General features: G+C 45.4%; 2 protein-coding genes across 3 annotated transcripts; one reads left to right on the forward strand and one right to left on the reverse strand.

The window, feature by feature from the left end:
* On the forward strand, window positions 1-6295 carry LOC126533173 (uncharacterized). 2 transcript variants are annotated; one of them, XM_055071881.2, is made up of 5 exons: window positions 1-197; window positions 272-436; window positions 535-648; window positions 2060-2248; window positions 5146-5241. In XM_055071881.2, the coding sequence occupies exons 1-4, from the start codon at window positions 172-174 to the stop codon at window positions 2193-2195; spliced, it is 441 nt and encodes a 146-aa protein (XP_054927856.1). In that variant the 5' UTR covers window positions 1-171; the 3' UTR covers window positions 2196-2248; window positions 5146-5241. The 2 variants fall into 2 exon arrangements, with proteins under 2 accessions (XP_054927856.1, XP_050036396.1); XM_050180439.3 differs by lacking the exon at window positions 5146-5241 and adding an exon at window positions 6168-6295 and having other exon boundaries at window positions 2-197.
* On the reverse strand, window positions 6167-26445 carry LOC129385255 (uncharacterized). The gene is made up of 8 exons (XM_055071623.2): window positions 26421-26445; window positions 24398-24568; window positions 22464-22849; window positions 18782-18885; window positions 17446-17539; window positions 14538-14702; window positions 12352-12480; window positions 6167-6497 (listed from the first exon to the last, which is right to left on the reverse strand). The coding sequence occupies exons 1-8, from the start codon at window positions 26443-26445 to the stop codon at window positions 6369-6371; spliced, it is 1203 nt and encodes a 400-aa protein (XP_054927598.1). The 3' UTR covers window positions 6167-6368.

Consider the following 26445-nt stretch of genomic DNA (forward strand, 5'->3'; position numbering starts at 1 on the left):
TCATCCAGCGACGCGTCGCTCGTGTGTTCCGGCGTCGCGCGTTTGATGCGTATTGTAGGGGGCAATTAATCGTTCGGACGCTGTTCGTTGTTGGCGGTTGACTTAGGCGTAGCGTGACCCCCGACCCTCGGGCATATACGCTCCATTCAACTAACCGTCACGTTTCCTGCCATGGACCGCACTGACTACGATACAGCGTGAGTTCTTCGCATTATTCTTCGTTGCAGGCGTCGTTTGGTTTCGCACGCTATGCCTGACTGTTTGCTTTCAGGTTCAGCTGCCCGGTCTGCCTGGGCCCTAGTCAGAGCATGGTGTTCGGCCTGTGCCAGCACTTCGTGTGTTCGTCGTGCCTGTACGACCGCGTTGAGCATGACTTGAATCCTGCGCTTCGCTGTTGTCCCATCTGCAAAGCCAAGAACGTCTTTCCGGAGTACCGGTAATCGCTATGACTCTTCGCTTGTGCGATTGGCCCGTATCTTGTGCGATTGGCCCGTATGTACGCACGTACGCGTTGCTGATATCTTTTTCTTGCAGCCCTGACATTCCGGACGCCAATAAAAAGCTCCTGAACATAGCCGGCGTTGTCAAGTGCTCTCGGAAACGGTGCGGAGAAGAAATGTGGACTTGGGAGGCCAAGGAGCACGAAAAGTACGTTGAGTTTCACTACAAAAGCGAACTGAGGCGTCGTATTCCGCCGGGGAAGCTTTCCGCTGCAGTCTGTGAGGAAATCGCATTGTTTGGCGTGCGCCATGCGAATGCGTCTGTTTCGAGTCAGCCTGCCTTCGCGCTTCTTCGATATGTTGCCATAATCAATGAACCGCGAGAGGCGCACGTAACCCGAACTTTGGTATTGTTTTCTTCTGTTGTTGATCTTTACGCTCGCTTCAGCGCTCCTTCCCATGCTTTCTGCTAGCCGCTGACATGCCCCGCGGCCGTTTAGCCTTTAGCGGGCAAATTGTAGGTGATGTGCTGCTTTGGTGTCTGAAGCCCGCAATAAGCACAGTCGCGAAGTTGCGTTGCGCCCTAGGATAAACGCTACCTCACGTTGGATTCGCCTACGTGTTTTGTTAATGCCTTGCACAGTTGGATGGGCAGGAAATGGTACAAAAATTTTGTGAAAGCTTTCCAGTGAAGGCACAGTCTACACCCCAGCCTATTTTCAGTGTCAGCTAGGAACCTGGGAACAGACTCTGTAGAATTGCAACAATCCCGTAAGTGCAGCTCTCCACTGAGACCATTGTGTGGTAAATTCTCGTCAGTTTGTGCTGTTCAAGCTGTCTGAGCATCCCCTTAAGTTTTCTGCATTCTTTTGTGAACACCGAGTTTGCATTTCTGCTTGTGGCACCTTTCACTGATCTTTGCAGGCAGTTTCAGCACTGCAATACAGTGGTTTTCAAAGACATCGTTCCAGCTGTGAGAAAAAAAATTGGCTGTGCTTAGAGATGATTGGCAACTTTAATGCGATTAGCGATTGGTCATATGATTGATGCATAGTTGTTGATACATTTTATATCATAATTGTTATGAACAGTGGCGCATACCCAATTACGTATACTCAGTGTCGGCATCACAAAGGTTTATTGAAGAGCAGCACACATACCCAGTGTTACGTACCCAGTAACCCAAGTAGGTCCAATTTTACATGAGTGTTCGTCAGCAAGTTTCATGTGATCAGTGAAGCGAATAAGTGGCTTTGTTTGGGCTTATTATATCTGCGTTCGACTGTATGTGTGGCAATAATGCGACCTATGTCTGTTGTACGGCCAGACCGGAGCATCTACGCAACCGCTGTGGTGGCTTAGCGGCTATGGTGTTGTGCTGCTGAGCATGAGGTCGCGGGATCAAATCCCGGCCACAGTGGCCAAATTTCGACGGGGGCAAAATGCAAAAATGCCTGCGCATTGGGGGCATGTTAAAGATCCCTTGGTGGTCAACATTCACCCAGAGTTCCCCCACTACGGCGTGCCTCATAATCAAATCATGCTTTTGGCACGTAAAACTCCAGTATAAAAAATAACTCGGGAGTGTGCACGCATACTCATGGCAGCCCCGCTTGCAGGTCTTGTCGTGGCCTCTCGAGGCGGACAACGGGACGATGCTCCGGCTCCCCAGGAAAGGCCAGCACCAGCCGGAAATCGGGCACCCGCCAGAGCAAGCGTAGGAGGAGCAAGAGCACAGCCTCTGTCAGGGACTAAGGGGCACTTGACACAGCACTGCGCCTGCCTTACTTAATTTTTTTTATATATTGGTAAGCAGCAGTCCAAATCTTTATATTTAACCTAGTGCGGTACCTATGGACTGCAGTTTTCCAATAGCATTGCAAACACCGCGGATGACAGAATAAGGAAGTGTGAACATATGTGATATCACCTGAAGCTTTTATTCAAAATGGCGTGGCATATGCAGTTATCAGGAAAGAAGACTGCATAAAAAAATATTTCGAGGATGATGGTGACAAGGGGTGACACTGTTTGTGACTGGTTTTACCACTACTGCGGCTGCATCACTGGCCCGCAAAAAAAAAGAAAAGGAAGGCGTGTTATCGTATTCACAAACCAGCTAGCCCAATCTCGTACTCTGAAGACAACTAAAATGAATGATAAAATAATTGTGTACTTTTCCAAAGGTAATGAGAGAAACATTTCAATGAGACAAGTGCTCTAGATGTTGGCCAGAGGTCTGTCTCTAGCTTGCCAGAGATTCCTAAATTTACTAGACGGAATTCTCGTGCTGTAGAGGGGAGTTGAACTGACATTGGAAAAAAAATTGTAGGCGACCCTAATCTTTGACTTAGGTGTCTCTTAGTGGCACTCGCACCTCGGCATATGTGTTCTTTAGGTTAACTTTAGGCAAATGCTACGCACAAAGTGAATTAAGAGGCACTGTTTTTCTTTAATTAGCCAGTTAAATATCATGCCACCTTCTTGTGTGTGACATCATTAGTGACTTCATTGCTTCTGCTTTCTACTTCCGGGTTTCCAGGGATTTAGCCAGAGTTGTTGTGTTCATGTGGTGGGTCTCTAAAGTCTGCGATTATGTGCTTTGGTGTGTGGTAATCAGTGGCTTCTAATTATTCGTCACTTCAGTAACTCAACTTGTAACTAAACTTATGCTCTGATATATCTATAATGAAACCCATGAATTTTGTACTACGGTACTATCTTTTCTGATTTACCTTTAATTTTGTCCCTAGTTTGTCTCAGTGATTTCTGATTAATTCTAATTATTTCAGACACTTCAATAACTCAACTTGTAAACAACTCAACTTATGCAAGGAGATCATATCCATAATGAATCCACTGAATTTTGTACTGTACTATTTTTTTCTATCCTTTTCTGATTTATATTGAATTTCCTCCCCGGTCATCTCGAGAGGTGAACCAGAAGTGCTGTGCAACAAACAAGAGTGTCAGTCGATGCTTTCGGCGAGAATACAAAATCTACAACTATTATCACCCGCCGTGGTTGCTCAGTGGCTATGGCGTTAGGCTGCTGAGCACGAGGTTGCGGGATCGAATCCCGGCCACGGTGGCCGCATTTTGATGGGGGCGAAATGCGAAATCGCCTGTGTACTTAGATTTAGGTGCATGTTAAAGAACCCCAGCTGGTCGAAATTTCCGGAGTCCCCCACTACGGCCTGCCTCGTAATCAAAAAGTGGTTTTGGCACATAAAACCCCATAATTATTACAACTATTATTGGCCACTTGTGTTGCACTTCAGTCTCTCAACATTTCTTTAGAACCGTGGCATGTTTTAAGTCATCTACTATACTTTATTCTCTTGTGTAATTTCGCATACATGAGCAAGTCTCGATGTTTCTGATAATGTGTACCGCGAGGTATATTCCGTAAGAGTCGACCTAGTGGACTGTCCATTTCGGCCGCTGCTGATTGGATGCAGCTGTAAGAGCGAGGAGGAGATGAGTGGCCGCAGCCAATCAGCAGCGGCTGAAATGAACATAGGTGGACTCCTGCAAAATACCACCCCTGGTGGCAGCTCTAGCAGCAAAAAGCGGCAGCTAACTCCCCATTGGCTGCGATGCCACGTCACAAGCGTGCATCGTGACGCTGGCTTGGGCAGCACGTACCACTATGGAGTCAAGCATCCGCATCAGCCGCGGCCGCAACCTCGGCAGTAGCGAAACGTGACTGACCACGCCAATACAAAGCAGACGAAGTAAGGGAGCAGAAGAATGCAGCAAAATTAGCAAAGAGCGAGTGAAATTCACCATTATCGACGACTCTCCCAATACACGGTGGGCAAAATGAGCATTCGTGCAAACATTACTCGCAGCACAAAACTCGAGGGACCACTCGGTGGTGTTCAGTTGGACATTAATACTTCCGCATTCAAAACTGATAAGCGCTTAGGTGTCCTCAGATGTTTTTGGCAGGCGCAGTTGTATGCAAAAAATATCTCTGAAACATGGGTGCTGTCTTTTGTGCAACTGATTTCAATAGCTTTATATGAAGCATTCACACTTCTCACCGGGCCCAGTGACATCAGTGACTGCTATTATAATTGCACAACAGAAATTTTTTTTGATGCAGTTGAACGTTAAAAAATATTTTAAAAATGTAAAGCAGCTCGTACTCCCAAACTTGCACAGATCATGAAGGATTAGCATCACTTAGTAGGCAGCAGGTATGAACAATTATTAGCGCGAAGACTTGCAATGACTTGCAAATATGTCTCAAACTAAGTGCTTTATAAAATACACCATTGGCAATTGCATGATGTTTAACTACTATTGCTGTCGTTCAGTCACGTGGCTGCCTCTCAGGCTTGCAGACCGCAAATGGAATTTCTGGAAAACGTCCTAGCCTATAGGATTTTACCTTCTCGTTGCTGTCAAAACATGCTATATGCATTACTGCATTACCGCATTGTGCATTCAACCACAACAATATTTCTCATTAGCTGCTCCTACACTGCGCTTATTCTCAAGTGACCCGCATTGAATGAATGCACTTGTATGCGTGAAGCTTACTAAACCTCATCACTGTGTGCGTGCTTGTGTAAGGGCCACTCGATTTATCACGTGACACGTGCAAAAAAGAAAGGCCTGTGTGCAGAAAAATGTGCAATTCAGCTGTGTACACCACAGTGCTTGTCTCATTTGTGAATTTCTCTGAAATAAGCAGTTTCTCAGGCTGGTCTCGGTCTTTCATGTTTTCGATGCTGTTGTGGCACTGAACAACAAGAAGAGACTGTCTACCAAGCTTGCCAAGTTGCTCAGACTGGAACGAAGGTGACCAGCGACATTCAAATCTGCCTGTTGGGGGGGGGGGGGGGGGCGCAATTGGCGCTGGTGCTGGTGCTGCAGGCAGAAACTTGGTTGCCTCATCCATTCAGTGTTGTCTCGTTGAAACTTCTGTTTCCACTTTGCACACTGAGTTCGAAATGGGAAAGGTTGTAACCATAGCCTCCTACTAAAACTACTAGAGGTAATTCTGCTCCTGTGGTAGTTCAATGGGAATGATGGTTAATATGCACGAATGTGTGGGATCTTCATGCATGTGATTTTATTTACTGTGGTTTATCTGCCTTTACTGGCCTAAATATTGAACCAATCGTATCGTTCTAAACGCAAAAAGCAGGAAGACTCCACATGTGCATAATCATTGTGAGTTGTATCCATAACACAATATTTTGTTGAACATTGTAAAATTTCTCAGTTGGGAAGCCATTTGAAGCCCCAAGTACTACAAATTTTAGGCAAATACATGTACTTACTATCATTCCCAATCCTGGCTGAACAGTCATTCTTTTCATTTATTTTGTTCTACCCAACAAAGGTCTTGCTTGCAGTTTCTGTAGACACAAGTTCCCTCTGCTAATTTTTCTAAGAAACTCTATGCTTCTAAATTTTAATCATTGGAGTACTAGAATGAATCAATCATTATGCCACAGCCATCATGGCATCATCATTGCCACCATTTTCATGCCATTGCCTTGCTGTTGTCATCGCACACATTCGCATTGCACATGTAATCACTCGCCTTAGACATGTTGCACCATCTCGTAGCGTCTTGAGGCACCCCAAGCTGGCTACCTTGAAAATGCTTTGTGTAACATTGATTCCCACAAATCGTGGCAACGGCCTAAATTTTTTGACAATTTTGTTGGCTAGGACTCTAGTAGCAACTTTTATTTTCCATTCCAGGTTCTTCTGCAGAAGTGTACCTGGAAAAGGAGCCAGGAGCTCTTCTCTGCGTTTTTACAGAATACTCGTATTTTATTTTATATTTTTACAAAAAAAATTGTGTGGCAATGAATGTTTTATGCATGACATTTCATGTTCATTTTATTCTTGAACATACATCTTTTATTACACTTGATGAAATAATAAAGCGCTCGCAAGTCCTTAGTGTATAATATGCGAAATGTTCAGGCCCCGAACTATCATGGTTGTCAGGGGGTGCTTTTGACCGCAAACGCCCTGAAAGTCGTCGTAAGCCATGTCAAAGATAGCGACGCCTGTTGTGAAGTTTGCCTGAAAAATAAAAGTGAAGTGCAGTTTTTTTTTTCAGTGTTATTAGATGCACAAGTTTGTTGCACAAAGGTTGTTTATAATAGCTATGTGCACTTTTGATGTTGCAATAACGAGGACAGCGCCATTGCAAAGAGTGATATTTGTTTGTTCTTAAAAGATTTTACTATTACCTTGAAAAAAAAGTAGCCATCGCCACCATATGGTGGCTGTTAATATTTACTTTCACTAAATAAGAAAAACGGGCCAAGTGTGACTGTTTGTATTGTAGGATTCACTTCCTTTGCAGCATTGCATTTGCGCACACACAAAAAAAAAAAAACTTGTGCCACAAAAATTCTCCTCGGACTTCGTTGTTTAATGAAGCCTGAGGACAATTTTTGTGGCATAGGTTTTTTTTTTTTTTTTTTTTTGGAACGCGCTTTTTGCTTGGTCATAGAGGCTGCAATGGAAAGGATTTGCACGCTGGTAGTTGTAGGAAAACACTTCTACGAAAAGTTTTGCCTGATTGACCTGTGCCGGTGGTGTCAAATCGAAACAGTGGTGCACACCTAGTTAATAAAATTTAGCCTTTCATAAAGAGAGGGCAGACAGCACGCTCAAGCTGGTTAGCAGCCATAATAATTATTTGTAATGAAATATAAATGTGCATGCTCTGCCAAGTACAAACAAAAATATCTGTGAATCGTTTGCCAACTTTTGTTTGAGCAATCGAGACGGAAAGCTCTGGAGTCGAGTCTATGTTGGAATTTCACTTGCAACCATTACAGTTGCTATGCAGCGCTTGTGTGTGTGTTGTCCGCTTTATGTCCTGTAGAAGTGTGCTCTGTTTGTTCAATACTTGTGCTTGTGATGAGGGAAGATTTAGAAATTGACGCACTGTATCGGCAATAATGTAACTTGAAGGGGGGGGGGTGTTGACAATACAAACAAGAAAAAAAGAAAAATTTAGATTTAACACTAGCTAGCATTACTCAATTCAGTCACAAGTGGATGGGCTAGTTACTTTTTTATTGGAGCTGCTGTGTATAAGAAAATGCATGTGCAAGAGCACAAAAATAGGCATAAGCGTGGTGCTGTCTTTTCGTGGTTTAATGGCTGTTTTTTCCATGTGCTGCTGTCCTGCAGCTAGGCCTTTTTTATGGCTGCAGACATTTTGCACACGAGTGTTTGATCAATAGCCAGAGGCTAAATGCTACGAGTATGTGTTCAGCAGCCAAGGAGACTTTAAGAGAATACAAGAATTGTTATCTTCTACGTCAGCTAAAATAAGCATATATGATGCATAATTTTGTAAGTTGCTTGAAGTTGTCGCCAAGTGCTTGTACGGCTGTTGAGCAGAAGTTCTCGCAGATTAAGTTGTAGAATACTGTATATCGATTTCGTCTATTGTAGATGTAGCAGCAGACGTAGTTTGGTGTTCTAATAGACTTAAAATCTCGATATGCACATTTGTAAGTTTGGTACTTCACATTTTTTGTTCAGCTTGGAGATTTCTGGCTAGGTGTATGTAAAATAAGTTAATGGCCTAACTTGAATATCTCCTCCTCCAGTCACTCCAGCTTTCTTAAAGATTCGGCAAACCTCGTCCAAATTGGTTATGCAGCCGCCAAACAGATATGGTGTATGCAGGTGGACTGTATATTTTTAGACTTTTGAAAAGCATTCGATAGAGCATCTCATACCCTGTTACTGTAAAGGCTGTCTTATCTTAACGTACCAAATTCCCTCCTAAAATGGCTTGAAGCTTATCTTCTCAAAAGAAACCAATGTGTGATTCTTGGTGGTGTCTGCTCATCCGACGTTTCTGTATTATCAGGTGTGCCACAGTTGTTCATTTTGGGGCCTTGCTTTTGCCTATATGTATTAATGATCTAAGTGAAAATTTGTCTCGCCAAGTTATATGCAGATGATTGTATTTACTGTGCAATTTCAACAGTGAACAGCTACAAAGGGATCTGACCAATGTTATTATGTCTTGGTGTTTCACTTGGAACATAACCCCCAACCTGTCCTAATGCAATCTGTTAAGATTCGCAAACAAAACACAGCCCCTGGTGGCGAGCTATGTTACGAACGCAACGGAGTTGTCCCTTGTGAAGGAATATAAGTACCTAAGAGTTTTTTCTAGCAATTAAACATGCGCGCAAAGATTACAGTGTATCGAAGGCTAGCGACACATTAAACTTCTTGAGATGCAACTTGAAATAAGCACCGGCTTGTCTAATGGAAACCCTGTATACGTCAGATATACAAGCACTTTTAGAAGACTCGTGTAGCACTAATGACCCTTTAACTAAAGTTAACATCAATGCTCTTGGGCACATGGAGTTGCGAGCGGTCCGTTTCATCACGGGTGATTATGACTATTCTAAAAGGTCATTTGAAATCGGAAATACTTTAGAATGGCCTCTTCTTGAAGACAAGTGCTAATGTTTGTCTTTGATTTACAAAATATTTGATTGTTTAACGGGCATTCAAAAAGAAAACTACATGCTGGAGCCTACATATATGTATCTGCCCATACTGATCACACATTAAAAGTGTGCAAGTTTGCTCCCTCGAGAAATTGTTTCCTCTTCCCGTTCTACATTGCCACTTGTGCTTTAAAGCTTTATTTCAAGTCTGCCTGGGCACAATTGAAAGTTATTATTTATGCTTTCTTCTTCCTACTGATTTATGCTTGGCTCTGTTTGACCCTTTGTTGCCTTTGTTGCTTTAAAGGAAGAATGCATTTCAGAGTTGTTCTGTACACAATTTCAAATTATGGTATTAATCTGTGCTTTATGTATTTATATTTCATGTACCTTGACGTTAATATTTCCCCCCTACACTAATGCCCCACATGGGCACTGTAGGTATTGTAAATAAATAAAATATATAAGCACAGTGCATAAACCTTGCTACTCGTTTTTCTCCACCTTTACCTGCACGTACTGTTGCAACTAGTTGCGTGCATTGAAAGAAACTCGTGCATCGAACGAGACAGGTGCAACACCTAGTTTTACCATAACACTGTACGGAATTCTGGAAAAAAAAAAGTGAAAACATTTGAAAGCAAGGAGCTTATGGAGTACGAGTCATTCAGTTCACCAGTAAAAAATACAAGCGTGTCATTGGATCAACTCCCGTTGAGTCGATCTTGATAATTAAACTTATAGTCTGATTCGAACACACTGGAATCACTCCGCGAGAAACCATACATGGCAATGGAAGGAAATCTTACTATTTAATTCCGAATGCAAAAGCATGTCGTTTCGGTTAATCCGACCCCCACCGTGTGTCCCATCATGCACGTGGCGGTAATTAAAAGCTTGAAAACAAGAAATTTCAGCAGATAGCGCTACTGGCTCCCTTCTCGACGTCCATGATGGCAGTAACCTGCCCTGCAGTGATGATGACGCCCTGTACTGGTGCCTTGAGCTATGTCTTTTTGAGTATTTGTCAGCGCTGACAACAGATGTTGAGCTCTGTGGGCCACTGACTGATGGTGACATGTATATTGTTGTAATAGTGTATTGAAGTTGACTCTGGTGACGATAAACTACTTAAAGTAAAAAAAAAAAAGGAAGATTGGAGTTGGTTCATTTTGCTGCAGTGAATTAAATTGCCCTCCGTGGTCCCACAAGGGTCGAATTAACGGCACTAGACTGTAACAATGAACTACCAGCGATCGCCACGGCGCCTGCATTTCGATGGGGGCGAAATGCGAAAACACCCATGTACTTAATTTAGGTGCACGCTAAAGAACCCCAGGTAGTCCAAATCTCCGAAGTCCTCCATGACGGCGTGCCTCGTAATCAGATAGTGGTTTTGCCACATGGAACCCCATAATTTAATTTGAACTACTGGCGAGCAAACCTGCACGCAAGAGAGCTGCCGTTTTCTTCTTGACAGCAAACACTCGCCAAAGTTTGAACAAAAACAGTCTTTCTGACGTTACGAGTTCCCTCTTGTTCACATAAAAGCGAGACAAGTTGGGCCGTACCTTAGATTCGTAGTAGATGGCGCAAATATCTGGTGTATGTGTGTGGTAGATTTCCACTTGTCTGATTAAGTGTAAAAGGCGTCAACTGGATTAATAATGATTCCAAAAGAAGGCGAGATGAGAGTGATTTTTCCGTATCGATGACAGTCGCAGAATTGCAATCAATGTTTTGACCCGTGTTAAGGTGATGTTCAGCTAGCGCGTTGGCGGAGGTGTGTCCCTTAGCTGCGTCATCTTGGTGTCGCTTGACGTGCCGTTTGAAGTTGCCTGTTCCTCCGATGTGTGATTGCGTCTGTCGCAGTGGGTTTGTTTGCTCTTTCTTTTTCTTTTTTGCTCAGCCACCGCTATTGATCATGTCATGCATTGTTTTAGTTTTTGCCGTTGTATGGTGAGACACAACACGAAAGGAATATGCTCAAGTAAAACTCTTGCTTGGGCTAGTTGGTTCATGCTTGAAGTAGTAATGGCAAGGCGCAGAAGACCAGGACTCAGGAAGAACAACACAAACGACATGACCGGCGCCGGTCCTGTCATTTGTGATCTTCTTCCCGAGTCCTGGTCTTCTGCGCCTTGCCTTTACTATTTCAAGCATGAACCAACTAGCCCAAGCAAGAGTTTTACTGAAGCATATTTCTTCTACATTGGGCCCTTTCTTTCAACAAAGGCACTGGTCCTGTCGTTTGTGTTCTTCTTCCTGAGTCCTGGTCTTCTGCGCCTTGCCTTTACTACTTCAAAGAGGAAAGTAATTTGGACCCGTGAGATTAGGTTCGACGCATGCACTCGTTGCTTTCAGCACAACTTTAATGTTGCTCCTCTTTTTGGCCACAAATTCGGTGCAGATAAGAGTTCGATGCTCAATCTCAACACACTTTTCGCAGTGTTTTATTTCTTCACTGTCATTATCCACCGTGACAATGTGTCACTTTCTTTGTTTTATTTTTCCCTGTCAGATAGGCATCTCTTTCCGCTTTCCTATGTCAACAGATTATGTAATGAAGTCAGCACTGTGTGTTATCTGCTTCTATTCCGTGCACTGTACTGTTACATTGTGTGGAAAGCTTGTCTGGATGGGCTACAGTGCAGCATATCCTGCACCTCTTTGTCATCGAGAATCGATCTTTACCGCAACGCTTAATAGAGTGGTGGCTACAGGCGAAAACCGTGGGACAAAAAGATGTGAATTGGAGAACAGCACCGTTCCGAATGAGACAACCACAATTCGTTCTGAGATAAGTCTGCACTTTATGCTGTATCATCGAAACTTTTCCTCATCATGTATATTGTTTACCTTCCAAAAGCACCCTGAATAACACAGACGGATCATACAGATAACGTATACCGCCAGACATACTTCGTTCACCTATGCCGCTAGTACTAGGTTATGAGGATTAATATACGCATAAACAGGCAAAGAAATAAACAGACATCCTGATCGAACGATTGTGATTCAGACGGCCTTGATGTTGTGGGCAGGTGAGCATAGGGTAATCGCACGCTGCCAGCTTACAGAAGCAGCTTGTGCAGACGTTTTCCTTATAACTGACTGAATCCTGGGTTTTGAAAGTAGCACTGGATATATTTGAAGTGCATTAGCCGAGCTTGCTTTCAAGAGAAACACCTGTTTGTGAAGCAGGCTCATCCTTGCGCTCGAGAGCTGTGCGGGAAAGCCACCCTAGCGTAATACATTTAAATGAACTTGATCGGTCAGTTGGGGTTGACACGACTACAGGAAAGGGCAAAGATGACTGGATAACTGAGGAAATTGCTTGTTCTGTGCTCTTCAGTTGTCTTAGTCCTTTGGTAATCTAGCCATGAAGGGTAAATTTCACGCGATTTCTGTTGTTTTGAGAGAATAGATACATGGCTTACGAAGTAAATATCGCTTGCATCGTGAATCGAAGCCATCCACTGGTTTTGGTATGTGCCATGGACGCAACCATCCTCTTTGCTCATGGACCAGTGCCACTGACTCTGGTTTGGGACAGTCTCTCGGCAGACCTGGTGTTGGACAGGAACGTTGGATACACCGCGTGAGCACTGGAACTTGTCAGGTGAAAGCATGTTTGCTGTAGGTAATTACAACTGTAACAAGCAAACATATTACAAGTATTACAAGTACAGCATGGCCTTAGTTGCCTTTGTGCCATTAAACCCAAACTAACTAACTAGCTACAAGTATTAAAGGCCTCCTGAATCACCACGCACATTCTTTTTTTTTATATGCAGTAGGGATCAAAAATATATATTGTTTCCTACGGAAAATTCACTTGCGACACATGCCCTGTGACGGAGGTTGGCAACAAGGGGCTGTTCAAAGACTGGTACGTACCCAGTAACTCAAGCTAGCGTGAAAGAGGTTGAAGAGCGGTACGAAGCAACAACAAAACATACAGAGTGTCACATACACAGTGACCCAACTTAGTCTAACGGTTGGGTTCGAACCCACTCCTGTCACCACAGCAGCCCAGTGCATGGACTACCATAGACTACTCAGTTACGCTCCGTTTATTTGTCTGTCTCCTTTCGTCTACGCTATACATTACCTGGGCACATGTTTGCAACTTTCAGGCTGTCAGTGACCCAAGTTGGTGGGAAAATGATTAGACTAAGACAGGCAGGCAGATAGATACTGGAAATAGCGTTAAATATCATACGAATGCTAATTGCATTAAAAACAATTACATGCTCAGCAACGGGCTTTTTCGGTCTCTCCTTTACACGTCGTGACGCAAGCGAAGTACTGCGCGCGACGTCACCATGGTAAAAGCTGTCGATTAGTCAGCCGCTTCCGGGGACGATGGCGCCAAAGTGACGACAGCCGGCTGTGTGTTCCGATAATGGAGCGGGGCTCGCCCACTGTGTGGCACCGAACCTTCTTTCCGATTATTCTAGTTCATTATGTATACTTTTATGGAGCTTCCATTCTGTCTCGCGGAGGGCGATTAGGGCACAACGGAGGAACTTTTCTGCAGGCGTGTTGCGTGGCGCACTGTGCGTATAAATGCGCGATAGAGACGGTTGATGCAGCGCGCTCGACATGGAGGTCAAGGAGAGTCGAGCCGCTGTCAGTCGGCGCAAAAGAGTGGAAAATTAACCAAACATAACCGTACCTTTACGCTACGTATATCCTGGCATAGCTGAGCTAAGCCACTGACAATTTCCTTTTTTTTTTTTTTTTTGTTGCCACTCGCAATCGGTCGCGCGACCTCCTCAAGTTGCAGGTGTGAACGAGCGCGGATGTTGTACCACCAATACGCACGGCATATAGGTACCAGTATGTGGTACCACCGCGTGGTTTTTACCGCTGTGTCATACTGTGCTATCTCCGGGATCGACCCATCAAAATGGTTAGACATGAAAAATCGCGGTTAGTTCCCTAAGAAAGCTAGACGCTTTAAAATTCCTGCGGCTGTCTCTGCATTGTAGGCTGGTATAGAGCTGCCACTATGCAGGGTGTCCCAGCTAACCTTCGCCAAATTGTTCAAAAAGAAAACTGGTAAAGGTGAAATTATAAGACCTACAGTGTTAGGCCGTCAGACCTCTGAAGATCGAACACCATAGGTCTTAAATACGTGTCTTCCACCGTGTTTTTCCAATCTTGTTTTTCGTTGAAGAGCTTAGCTAGCTGGGACCCACGACATAACACATTTTCTAGCTTAGAGTGGTTTAGGGTCTCTTTAAATAAATGAAGACAAAAAAAAACATATACTATCGCAATCGAGGGAGATATGCGATCTTGGTCTTCCGTTAGCAGTCTTACCCACTTGCCCAACACAAGATGGCCGACCTCGTGCTGATTTCAGCACGTAATCGGACAAAGGCAGAGGTTCACAGGAAGACACAAATTTGAAGTGATCAGCAGTGTTCGATTAACGAGATCTCGCTCGAGTCAAAGAACCGGTGGCATCGAACCAGAATATACGCTGCTGATTTGTTTACTCATCTAACGCAACGTCCGCCATCTTGTGTTGGCTCACCGAGATGTGCAGTGAAGCGCACTCGTGAAATTTTGCATGCGCCTCGAGAGTAATATGCCGTAACGATATAGTACTGACGGCGGTGTAAGGGAGCGTTCGCGTCTTGGTAGGCTCGACGCGGCTGAGCTTGTTAGGACCCTCCGTGACGAGCAGGTGAAACTGAAGCGCTCGCAGCGATGCCGTCACGACGGCTTGATTATGCAGCGCCGGCGCAGTCTTCTTTAAGTCCGCCTGCAGGTTCACCTGTACGGACAGGACAGTTGAGATTATAGTGACGCCTCCTTGACTGAACTGTGCAGCCCGTCCCAGTGACGTGCAACGGGCAAGTACAGCCAGTCCAGTACACCCGCCGCTGTTGAACACGTGCCCAAAACCGCGTTTGTTTACAGAATATACCGAAAAGCGGATACATATGCGGCAGCAGTGGTAGTGCTACTGCGTTCTTGCATTGCACCTCATGTTTTTGCATTGCGTCATTTTTCTCGCGGAAGAGGAACGAGTAAGAAATGCATTAAGGGCACCCTGAACCACCCCTCGGGCTTGGTAAAATACTATAGTGCGCGTGTATAGCGTACGCTGCCGTGAACATTCCAGCCAAATTGTGTTGTCGTGCGCGGTGCGTGGAGCTCGCAAGCGGAACGCGATGTTACTTTCTCTCAAACACTCTCTTTTCAAACAGAAGCCTGCTCCTCACTCTATTCTGGACGCTTCACTTCGTAATAAAGCGGATTCCCATACGCGGCTGCTATTGGTAGCTATGTCGGCTGCGCAGCGTAGATACCGCCGCCGCCGCGGGGTGCCGCCACGAGTCCACTGGCCGAGCGCACCGCGGCTCGCAGAGGATAACAATGTTTGGTTAACGTTTAGCGCGTCGTCGGCACCAAAATCGCAAGTCGTGGCGCGTCACAGTGACATTTAGGAGGCGGAGCGTTGCGGGCACGCCCCACTCCGCCGTACCCTTCGCAGTGCAAGGCATCGAAGAAGGAACAGCAACACAGTGGACGCCGTATTTGATTGCCGACAACTCCGCAATGAAGTATACTCTTTGCGTCAAAGTGTTTCCGAAATAGAGTATTTTCACTTCAAATGCCTTTCTCCACTTCGATAATATGTGGTTCAGGGTCTCTTTAGGCTGCTGTTGCTGCCAACACTTTTGCATAAGGAGATATGTGGGCCGTGGTTTTATATAGTTGACGCCAGTGTCACACAATGGCGCCACCAGCGCTTTACCACTAAATTTATCACTTATACCGCTCACGCTAATTTGTATAATTCCGGCGTCAGTGCGTATCAGATGCGCATTTCACAAAAGTATGCCTGCACAATTTACTGTACTACCGGGCAGCTTGCATCGGTAATAATTTGATTTAATCGGCAGAAACATTCTTTACTGGCATGCAGTGGCGTAGCTAGGTCGTCTGACACCCGGGGCCCTTAGGTCTTCTGTCACCCCCCCCCCCCCCCACCCCGGGTGTAGCCGGCGGAGAGAGGGGTGTCTTCAGACGTATATGACACCCCCCCCACTGGCCCCTTGCACCCGGGGCCCACGGCCCCCCGGCCTCCCCTGTTGCTACGCCACTGCTGGCATGTCGGAACTTAGTATTTTATAGGTTCAAATGGGACTCGCATTCAGTAGGGATCGCACAGACTCGGTAAATCGCACGAAGTCTTGCAGACTCGAGAATAATATTGGAATAGCCTTCAACCAAGCAGTATCGTCACTGTGTGGCAGTGGCCCCCCGGCCTTCCCGTTTCAAGCAATCCTCATAGCTTGTTTGAGCGTGGGGTTGGTTTTGTAGCTAACAAGTAATTCTTTTATCTCCATTTGAACTGTCTAATGTAACGGGTACACCACAACTCCCAATTCAGCACGACATCACACCGAAAGCACATATCTACGGGCTTATTTTGTATTAACAGGCACAAAAACGTGAGTGCGACATTTTTATTTTAGAAATGAACAGATAAATAAGCAGGGCAAAAAAAGTTTTCATGAGATGAATGTCCAGACCAACATTACATATATATATATATATATATATATATATATATATATATATATATATATATATATATATATATATATATATATATATAAACGTGCACCTAACACACAAGAAATGCAAAATTTGAGCCTGTAGAGAGACCTGTATCGATATGCTTAAGCATGCGTATGCACAGTGTATGCACAGCCACGTGCGGTGCACATTGTATACGCAGCCGCGTAGGTATACATACAAGAATACATTGACGCTCCTCGGAAGGAGCGTCAACGGAGAGGAAAATGAAGATGAGCAAGAAATAGTAGGGCCACTAGTGGAAAAAGAGCGCAGCCTCGCCAGAACATGTGTTATTTTAAAAGAGCTTTCGCAAGAAAATTGACTGACAAATTTATGCTAATGTCGCACTATCCGCTAGCGCAGTCGGCCCCGCGATGGGGGAGCATTTCTACATCAGTTGCGACGAACGCTACGCGGGCGAAACATTTTGTGTACCTCTCTGGGACGAAGTCTCTAATCTATATTTCATTTGAACTCCACGTCATAAAGCACTCTACAAGTCATTAAACTTTGCTAAGGGCACGCATTCTCCTAGAAATTTTCATTTTTTTTTGTTTTGTGTCGTCCGCGCATAGTGCCACTGTTAATTCCGCTCAGCGAAAGGCGCCTGGCGTCTTTTCGCTTCTTTGACGAATAATTCTTTGCCATTTCACCCCCCCCCCCATTTTTTCTTTCTTTTTTATTGTCCAGCTGCACCCCTCCCCTGCACCTGAGGCGGTCCGCTCCCCCGCACCCCTCTTGTGACGTCACGGCATTCAAGCCTAACTCAGGTTACGGTTCAGTGGAAGACTCGCTCCACCTCAGACTCAGACCCGTTTAACCTTGTTCTTGAGTCTGAGTGAGAATCGAAATCTTTTGAAATGAATCTACATGAAGCAGTGCACCTGTATAGATTGCGAAATTCGGAAACAATGTTTGTGGCTTACAATTTGTGGCAGGTTGACAGCGCAGTGAGCCATTGTGTCGGAGCCCGGCTTCTTGTGCAGTTCGTGCGTCCAGAACACTACGTTGTAGGACAGCCTGTACGAAACGTTGCGACGCGATGAAAGAAAGATAAATAAAAATATCAAGGTTATGAACTTTGTCATTCGTGTTCGTTTAGACGCCCCACACCCCGCCCGCTGTTTTCTTTTTTCCCGTTATTCCCTCGATCGTATTCGACTGAAGTAAACAGCTGGACGACCCGTGACTGGCGTAGGAAGTCGTAGGAAAAAACACAAAACGCTTGAAATGGGCGCTTTGAACATGCACGATAAATCACTTTATGTTGATATGCTACAGCTTCAAAATATTATCTGCCCGAGCTACGTACGGCAGCAATGTCTTGATAACAGTTTTGCTACACTTCGGTCGTTTACGTGTACGGAATGTTCTTTAATAATGCCAGGTTGAGCCTTTGCGTAATACTTTAAGGTGCAATCCGAGCTCGTCGATCGATACTTTTCGTTACGCTCTACGAAGGCCAACGCATTGAATGTATTGCCGCCAGCGCCATCATCGCCAGCCTATTTTACCTCGGCGAGTCCGCGCGGCCAAAAATAAGAACCCGCCTCCGACTTCTACACTGCATATTTTTTTTTTACACGGACAGCCGATAGGTGGTGCGAGTGCTGCGATCGACTAAATTTAGAAGCGACATTCCATGTATGACGCAGCGAATTAAAAAAGTATTCCGGAAGTTCCTAACCGACCCTGGTATGCACGGTGTATACCTGGACATGATATTCCAGGAAACGATGCGGCACATAGCAGATTCAAGCTACCATCTGTCATTGGGACGACATGCAGTACCCCATCTCTCGATCGCCATCTCTGGATCCCGTATTTGGAGCCCACTTCGGAGTTGCTACACGAAAGCAAGGTGGTGCCGAGATTTTGGGCACAGAAATGCTCGAATCGGTGCCGGCTTCCTGCTCCGCTGGTTAGCGTATACCGCAACGAAGCGCGTGTGCTTCGGAATCAAGCACGCATCCTCCCAACCTAACCTGCGCATTGGCGGATCCAGTGTGGTGATGTCTACAACCATCCACCGCGCCAACCACTCTTAGACGTGCCGAAACCTCGGCGCTGATTGAGTGTGCAGTAAGACTGAGCTTGTGTAAAATATCGTTTGTCTAAAATGTGGAATGTAAGAAAACAGTCAACATCTACGTAGCGTGAATTCGCTTGCCCATGAAGACACATTTCGATGTGTCTGGATGCACAAGCGAATTCACGCAATGTTCCAGTGTCTATACATGTATATGTCGTCATTGCGCTCACCTTGTACCATCAATAAACGGAAAGAAGTGCTTCCTTTCCAGTTCGTTTTCGGGGACAACCAGCGCCATCTTCTTCGAAAAGGCACCGAGACAGGTCTCCATCGCCTGCGGGGACAGCGCGCGGAAGCCAGGCTCATACAGAGACTCGCATAACGAGAGGATTTGCGAACGGCGAGAAGAGCACCACGTGGTCCCTCTCTTTATCTCGTTACGTGTGCTCTGTTCGCGTTAGCTGTGTTCCGTGTAGCGTCACCAACCAGCTCAGCAAGAAATACATTATGAGCAGGCTCTCTTACATCTTGGCCTTCCTCGATTGGCCGGTAAGCACTTGTTGTGGTGGGTTTTGAATTGTCTGTGTCACGATGTTACACTTTGCGGAATGCTGGGGTGATGCTTTGTCCAACCCTAACGGAGGAGGAGGACAAAACATTTATTTGAAAACGCGTGAATGTGCGCTGCAAGAATTATTTTTCGGAAGAAAAAAATCTGCATCGCTCCTGATTCTTTGTACCAGCAGCTAAATAATATATCGTTGATCACAGCAGTATACTGCTCTGCTTAAATTCTGCACCACACGATCGCGCTACCAAAGCGGCTCATCAGGTCTACGCGATATTTCGTGAGTGGCAATACGGTCAGGCAAAAACTCCCTATGTATACGCGGTATTCCGTAAATGGCAATACGGTAAGGCGAAGACTCCCTGCATCTACGCTGTATTCCGTGAAGGGTAATACGTTAGAACAAAAACTCCTTACGTCTAGCGGTATTCCGTGAGTGGCAATATACGGTAAGGCGAAAACTACCTATGTATACGCGGTATTCCGTAAAGGTAATACGGTAAGATGAAGTCTCCCTACGTCCACGCAGTATTCCGTAAAGGGTAATACGTTCGGACAAAAAGTCATCACGTCTACCGGTATTCCGTGAGTGGCAATATACGGTCAGGCAAAAACTACCTATGTATACGCGGTATTCCGTAAATGGTAATACGGTAAGATGAAGGCTCCCTACGTCCACGCAGTATTCCCTGAAGGGTAATACGTTAGAACAAAAACTCCTTACGTCTAGCGGTATTCTGTGAGTGGCAATATACGGTAAGGCGAAAACTACCTATGTATACGCGGTATTCCGTAAAGGTAATACGGTAAGATGAAGTCTCCCTACGTCCACGCAGTATTCCGTAAAGGGTAATACGTTCGGACAAAAACTCATCACGTCTAGCGGTATTCCGTGAGTGGCAATATACGGTAAGGCAAAAAACTACCTATGTATACGCGGTATTCCGTAAATGATAATACGGTAAGATGAAGGCTCCCTACGTCCACGCAGTATTCCGTAAAGGGTAATACGTTCGGACAAAAAGCTCCCTACGTCTAGCTGTATTCTGTAAACGACAATACGGTCAGGCAAAAACTCCCTACATACAGTGGTAATCCGTAAATGATAATATGGTCAGGCAGAAACTTCCTATTAAATAGAAAAATTTGGCATGGCGTATAGACGTGCTAGCGACAGATGTGTAAATGAATATGTAAACGCAAGGAGACGTGGCGGTCAGTCAGTGATTCAATCAATCAATTATTCGTTAATTAAAAAACAGACCAGTTCCCTTTATCCCCGACACGTATCGAGGCTTTTCACCGCGCTCCCGTGCGGGCCGCCATGTTTGATCACGTGGTGAAGCTTCCATAGCTTGCCTCAGCCGGCCTCCGCTGCATCTGTTTACAATGGCAGCGCATGACGGCGGTGCGGTTCAACAAGCCGCTCTTTCGGCGTTTGTCGCCGACAATGACTGCGTGAATGGCACGAAACTTAGGCCCAAGCTTCAGAATACATGTAAATGGCGTTTATCCGTCCTTCCGAGCTCATTGCATGCACCTTGTGCAAATGCTACAAGCACAGCCATACGGTGTACGTACTAGACGGCAGGGTTAGAAATCGTTTTCTAAAAGCACAGTGGTACATACTTTCAACGGCTGTATTAAATCAGGATTACTGTCATTCGCTCATCTTTCTTTATTTGTTTATGGCTAACAGCTTGTAAGCCATAGGTTGTCTATGTCATAGGTTCTGAAACGTTCTTTCTTTTGTGTGATGCCTTACTTTTAAAATTTATTTTCTACGTATTTACTCGTGACTGCGCAAATTTATTTATTTATACCCCGCTCCGAGCTTAAAACATCCATGTCTTTAAGTTTTGTAGCGGCGCTGAGAAAATACGAAATATCGTTCGTCGCTCGTTTACGTTGTGGCTTGGGACAGCTTGGGAATGTTCAGCTTCGAGCATTCTTATACGTAACACACGCAAACCACTCATTGATCGAAATACTCTCTAAATTGAGTGCACTGTGAGTTTCAGTGAAAGGAGCTGAGCGTGAGTGGAAACTAGAAAAAATAATATTTACAAGCGCGAGCGAGTGTCTATTAAATAGAGAGTGGTGTCTGACATCATATTCTTGGGGAAACTTCGCACTTGATAAGAAATCTACTTGTGAAATTGTTCCTCTACAGCAAAGCCTTGGTTTGAGTTAAATATTATGGTTCGATATTTTATTCCGTGGTTATGGTGCAAAGAAACAAGGACGAAGAAAACTTTGGAGGACAGCAACTACGTGGCAGTGAACCAGAATTAGCAGAATGCCATTAATCAATAGCGCACCTTTTTTACGATGCTGATTCATTGAGAACGCGAAAGGATGTGGTCTGATAAGTTTTAGTACAAATGTCCATGTGAGAACGCCACAGTTTTCAACAGAATATTCAGCAGGTACTAAAAAAGCAAAAGATGTGGGGCTCAGCGTCCTTAAACTGCACAGTGGGTTATGAGGGACACATTAACGCTGGGACCCCGTATTCATTTTGTCTATTTAGTGTATTTTAACGTGCGCGCGTTAAAATACACTAACTATCACTAAAATAACTAAGTACACGAGTGTTCTTGCGTTCCATCCCTATCATAACGCGCCAGCCACGACCGCAAATGAAACCGCCGGCGTGGAGGCGACGCAGTGGGTTTTGAGGCGACATATGGCCAGGCGCGGAGCAAGCGCCATCTGTGTATAGTGAGTGAACTAGCCGGTGAAAATAATCTATATGTTCGCACTGCTAGCGTCACATTGATTAAGACGACTCTTGGCCTCCTAGACATGGTAATAACAGAAAACATTTCCCCGTCTCTCACTTAGAATAAGTACTTTCATAATGAAACAATTCGTCAAGAGTTTAATCTCGCGACCTTGTTACTTTGCACCTCGTAATGAATACAGAAATGAAGTAACCATTCCTTTCTGCAACACTAATCTGTCCTTCTTGCCGAAGACACAAGCATAGAATACAATTCAACTATTTGTACATACCCGGTAGCACATGCTCACGTGAATGACCCACGTGAATGTCCCACATTTTAGACTGAACTACTTTCGGGATCGGCCCGCATTACCACCGGGCTCACACATCTGAGACTGCGCTACCTTCGAGATGGACCCACAGTTTTCGTGGGACAGCTAGATAGCCGAAAAAAAAAAAAACTGGACTGCCAATACGAAGAATGTTATTCATATTAAAATCAATCAATCAATCAATCAATCAATCAATCAATCAATCAATCAATCAATCAATCAATCAATCAATCAATCAATCAATCAATCAATCAATCAATCCGCGCGTATAGACGTGCACTTACACCGACAAACTGCCGTGCGACAACGGCGTCCCATAGTGTGTCGCGGTAGGGCGACGGCCAGTGGAACAGCGCCCCCTGGAGGTCTAAGTCCTCCAAGACGTCCTCGAGGTGCTCACACAGCTGCGTCCGGTAGCGGGTCGACGACGCGGTCTCCGAGGCGACGCCGTGCGGTGTGCCGGGCCCTGCCAGGGCCAGGTAGACGTCGCGGCGAGGGTCCCGCGCCACCGACTGCAAATTCTTGACCGCGTCTGCAGCCCAGAGCGTAGAACTGTGTATATGTTCTATTCGCACGGGACAAGATGGTAGTTGTGTTCGAGTATTCTTTACCGAATTTTTTTTACTTTGTTCGAGACACCCGACCGTACGCTTATACGGAAAAAAAGTTGCTAAGCCGCGGTGCGCAAAACGAGAAAAATTTCAATGCTGTGAACGGGCGAAAAAACGAATGATTAATTAAGAATCTTATTAGCACAGGCTAGCCAGGGCTGTGTACCCGTCAGCACACAAATCGCTTAACAAGCGACAAGAAGTAGCTTGGTGACGACTTCAGACAAACACTTATACCCCCCAACCCCGTAGCCTATCACCACTACTACCCGCACCAATACCCTAATACATGTAACCATTGTAAGAAAAAAGCGGATCTGTTCCATATTATGTGGTCGTGGCCAGCAGAAAATCACAAAAATCACGAAATAAGTAATACTGAGCAGTGGGAGGCCGTGTTGCTCAGCTCCGACCCTGACCTGCAGTTCAAGGTCATCAACAGAGCTGAAGAAGCCGCCCGGGTCCAGTGGCTCGTGGCTGCCTAACAACAAGGCCATCTGTCAATACCTTGTTTTCAAATAAAGTCTTTACTCACTCACTCTAGCCGATGTGTGGCAAATACAAAAAGAAAAGAAAATACGCGAGGAGCATCTGAATTCTTAGAATCATGCTATAGAACGGATTCATGCATAAACTACAATAAAAGGCGTACATACGGACAAAGAAGCAATATAAGATTTCTTTTTCATTCATGTATAGGCAGGAGATACCTTGTGTCCTAATTTCACTTCAACATTTAATACATATTGTGATCGTGTTTGAGCATAGCAAGAAAGGTTTCGCTTTGTTTTACCTGGACAGCTAGGCTCTTCAAGGCGCAAAAAACACTAGACATAGCCACATTTTCCCTCATACGATCCCCAAGTCCAGTTTAAAAAGAATGACCGCGATGGCATGCCACGTCATTCATGCCATTAATGTCATGACATGATTACGTCTCACGAAATGCATGTCATCATATTCTGATATACATCCAGTTAAAGAAACGACCTCGAACCCATCCCGCCGGCGTAAGGGACCAGATTATGACATTCGATCATGCCATAAACGTCATGCATGTCCTCATTAAGACCAGTTAAGTTGATTCAGTTAAAGAAGCGACCACGACGACATCACGACAAGACGATGGATGGATGGATGGACGAATGGATGGATGGATGGATGGATGCAGGGATGGATGGATGGATGGATGGATGGATGGATGGATGGATGGATGGATGGATGGATGGATGGATGGATGGATGGATGGATGGATGCAGGGATGGATGGATGGATGGATGGATGGATGGATGGATGGATGGATGGATGGATGGATGGATGGATGGATGGATGGATGGATGGATGGTTGGATGGATGGATGGATGGATGGATGGATGGATGGATGGATGGATGGATGGATGCATAGATGCATAGGTGAATGCATGGATGGATGGACGGATGGACTGACGGACGGAGGGACGGACGGATAAACGGGACAAGCCCACCCGCCCACCCACCCAGCGATTGATAGATAACAGATGCAAAGTGCCTAAAGCAGGCAAAGAAGTTGCGTCGCATTAGAACTACCGAGAACCACACATTGTCGGCCATTACGCCGAGCCGCATACCCTGGTAGCTGTCCCTGGGCGCCAGCCGACCCCGTCGCACGAGCGTCGCGTAGGCGCACACGAAGACGCTGCACAGGTGGCGCGGCATGTCGGCGGGGCTGTAGTCTCGCTCGGCCACCGCTCCAAGCTCGTACACGCACCACACCGCGCGGCCCGGCACGGAAGCGTACTCTGCAAATTGGCCGGCGTGAGTATGGCGAGCATTAGATTGTGCGTATACGCCAAGTTCTATAGGGGACGCAAGCGGCACGGCTTACAAAGAGAACTACAAGTGAACGCAAGCCGGTCGTGGGGTTTTGCGTATGCTAAGGTCCTTTCGGGCACCCAAACTCCCGTTGGTGTATATGCAAAATGCAAGAGAGAGAGAGAGAGACAGAGAGAAAGGACAGGAAAGGTAGGGAGGTCAACCAAAAGAGCATCCGGTTTTCTACCCTACACTGAGGGTGGGGGAAAAGAGAATAGAAAGAGGTAAAGAGAGAGAGTGTGAGCATTGATTGCGCAAAATCTAAGACTCCCTTCTGAACGAATGGCGCGCCGTAATTTGACCGCCATCAGCGGCAATGCCGGGCCGACACTCTCAATCATAAATGAAGGAAATAAAAAAGAAAGAAAGCAAGAAAGAAAGAAAGAAAGAAAATGCCAGTTGATAAAACTGGCACGCTTCTTTTTTGCGTTCGATGCCTCAAATTTCTGATTTAAGCGCAGGAAACTCGTCGCATAGCCTGTAGTAAAGTGTTTTTGATCCACTGGAGCAAGTTTTCCAGTTGTGTATAGTTCAGTAAAGCAATTCATAATTATTTGATTAATATAGGTGAACATGAACAGGTTATCATAATTCTCCATGATGTGGAACTGTGCTTGGGCATTACAGGGTTGATACTTACAGCGCTGGCTATATGTGACAAATGATCTTTTTCCTGCACAACAGGGACCAGTTGGCAAGGGCAAAGCTGTGCTTACGTTTTGGCTGAGGAAGTAGAATGGTTCCTGCACGAACGGCAACCAAAACGCGTGGTTATTGCATACGACGCCCTGTCCCGTCACACATACATGCACAAACGAAGAGAAGCTGAGAAGCTGTTGCCCTATAGTTCCGTTGTGAAATCTAGCTGTTTAGTTAGTGTAGGGAGCTTTAGAAGATCATGGAACGAAATCTTGTGTTCAGATTTGTGACACGTTATCCTCCCTGTTAACCTCTAAATGATTATAAGCAGCTATTATAACGCCAGTGCGCAGGTACATATATACACAGGTATATTACACAGCCAGATCTGGCACTTTTTCACGAAGGACAAGCGTTATTTTCAGAAGGGTTTTAAACAGAGCTTGTTGGTACACACTCCCTTGACTTTTTTGAAACTGTGCGAAAAAGAAACAGGACAAGACTAGACACGTACAAACACTTAGCTCACGTTTATCGGGCCTTGTTTCATCCTTTTCGCGCAGTTTCCAAGAAAGCCTTATTATCTGTACAAATCAAAAGGAAGGATAGAAGCCTTCTTTCGTTCCTTGTGGGTTGCGCGATATATACGACTTCATGAAATAATGTTCCGCCAACTATCCCAGGTAGCCATATACAGGGTGTCCCAGCTAACTTTAGCCAGAGTTAAAAAAAAAAAAATATGTGAATGCCACGTAGCAGGACAGAACCGAGGTAATGTCGTTTGCCGTTGCTTGCAGATACTCAAATTATTTTTTTCATTCCGCCTAATTTGATAAATGGTCTTAATTGTTTAACCAACTTCTCAAACGTGTGCGCACGCACAGCGCTCGTGCCAACAGAGGCAGCGGGGCGGGGGGGGTTCGCCTATCGAGCGCTATAGAGCGTTGAACTTGCGCCCGCTTGGCTTTGTCGATTTTGCAGCTAAACGCCTATGGAGACCTTCCAAGGCTCCACGCGCGAGCCGCGCATGCACCGTCGACACTGTGACAGCACGACGGCGGCGCACGCGGCGGCGCCGACGGCGGGAAGGCACCTCGAGTGTCCATATATTTGCTATCACTCGCAATGAAATCATCTCACCTTCCGCGGGAACTTCGGAGACCAT

This window comes from Dermacentor andersoni, chromosome 7 (genome assembly GCF_023375885.2).
Source record: "Dermacentor andersoni chromosome 7, qqDerAnde1_hic_scaffold, whole genome shotgun sequence".
Classification (NCBI taxonomy): Eukaryota; Metazoa; Arthropoda; class Arachnida; order Ixodida; family Ixodidae; genus Dermacentor; species Dermacentor andersoni.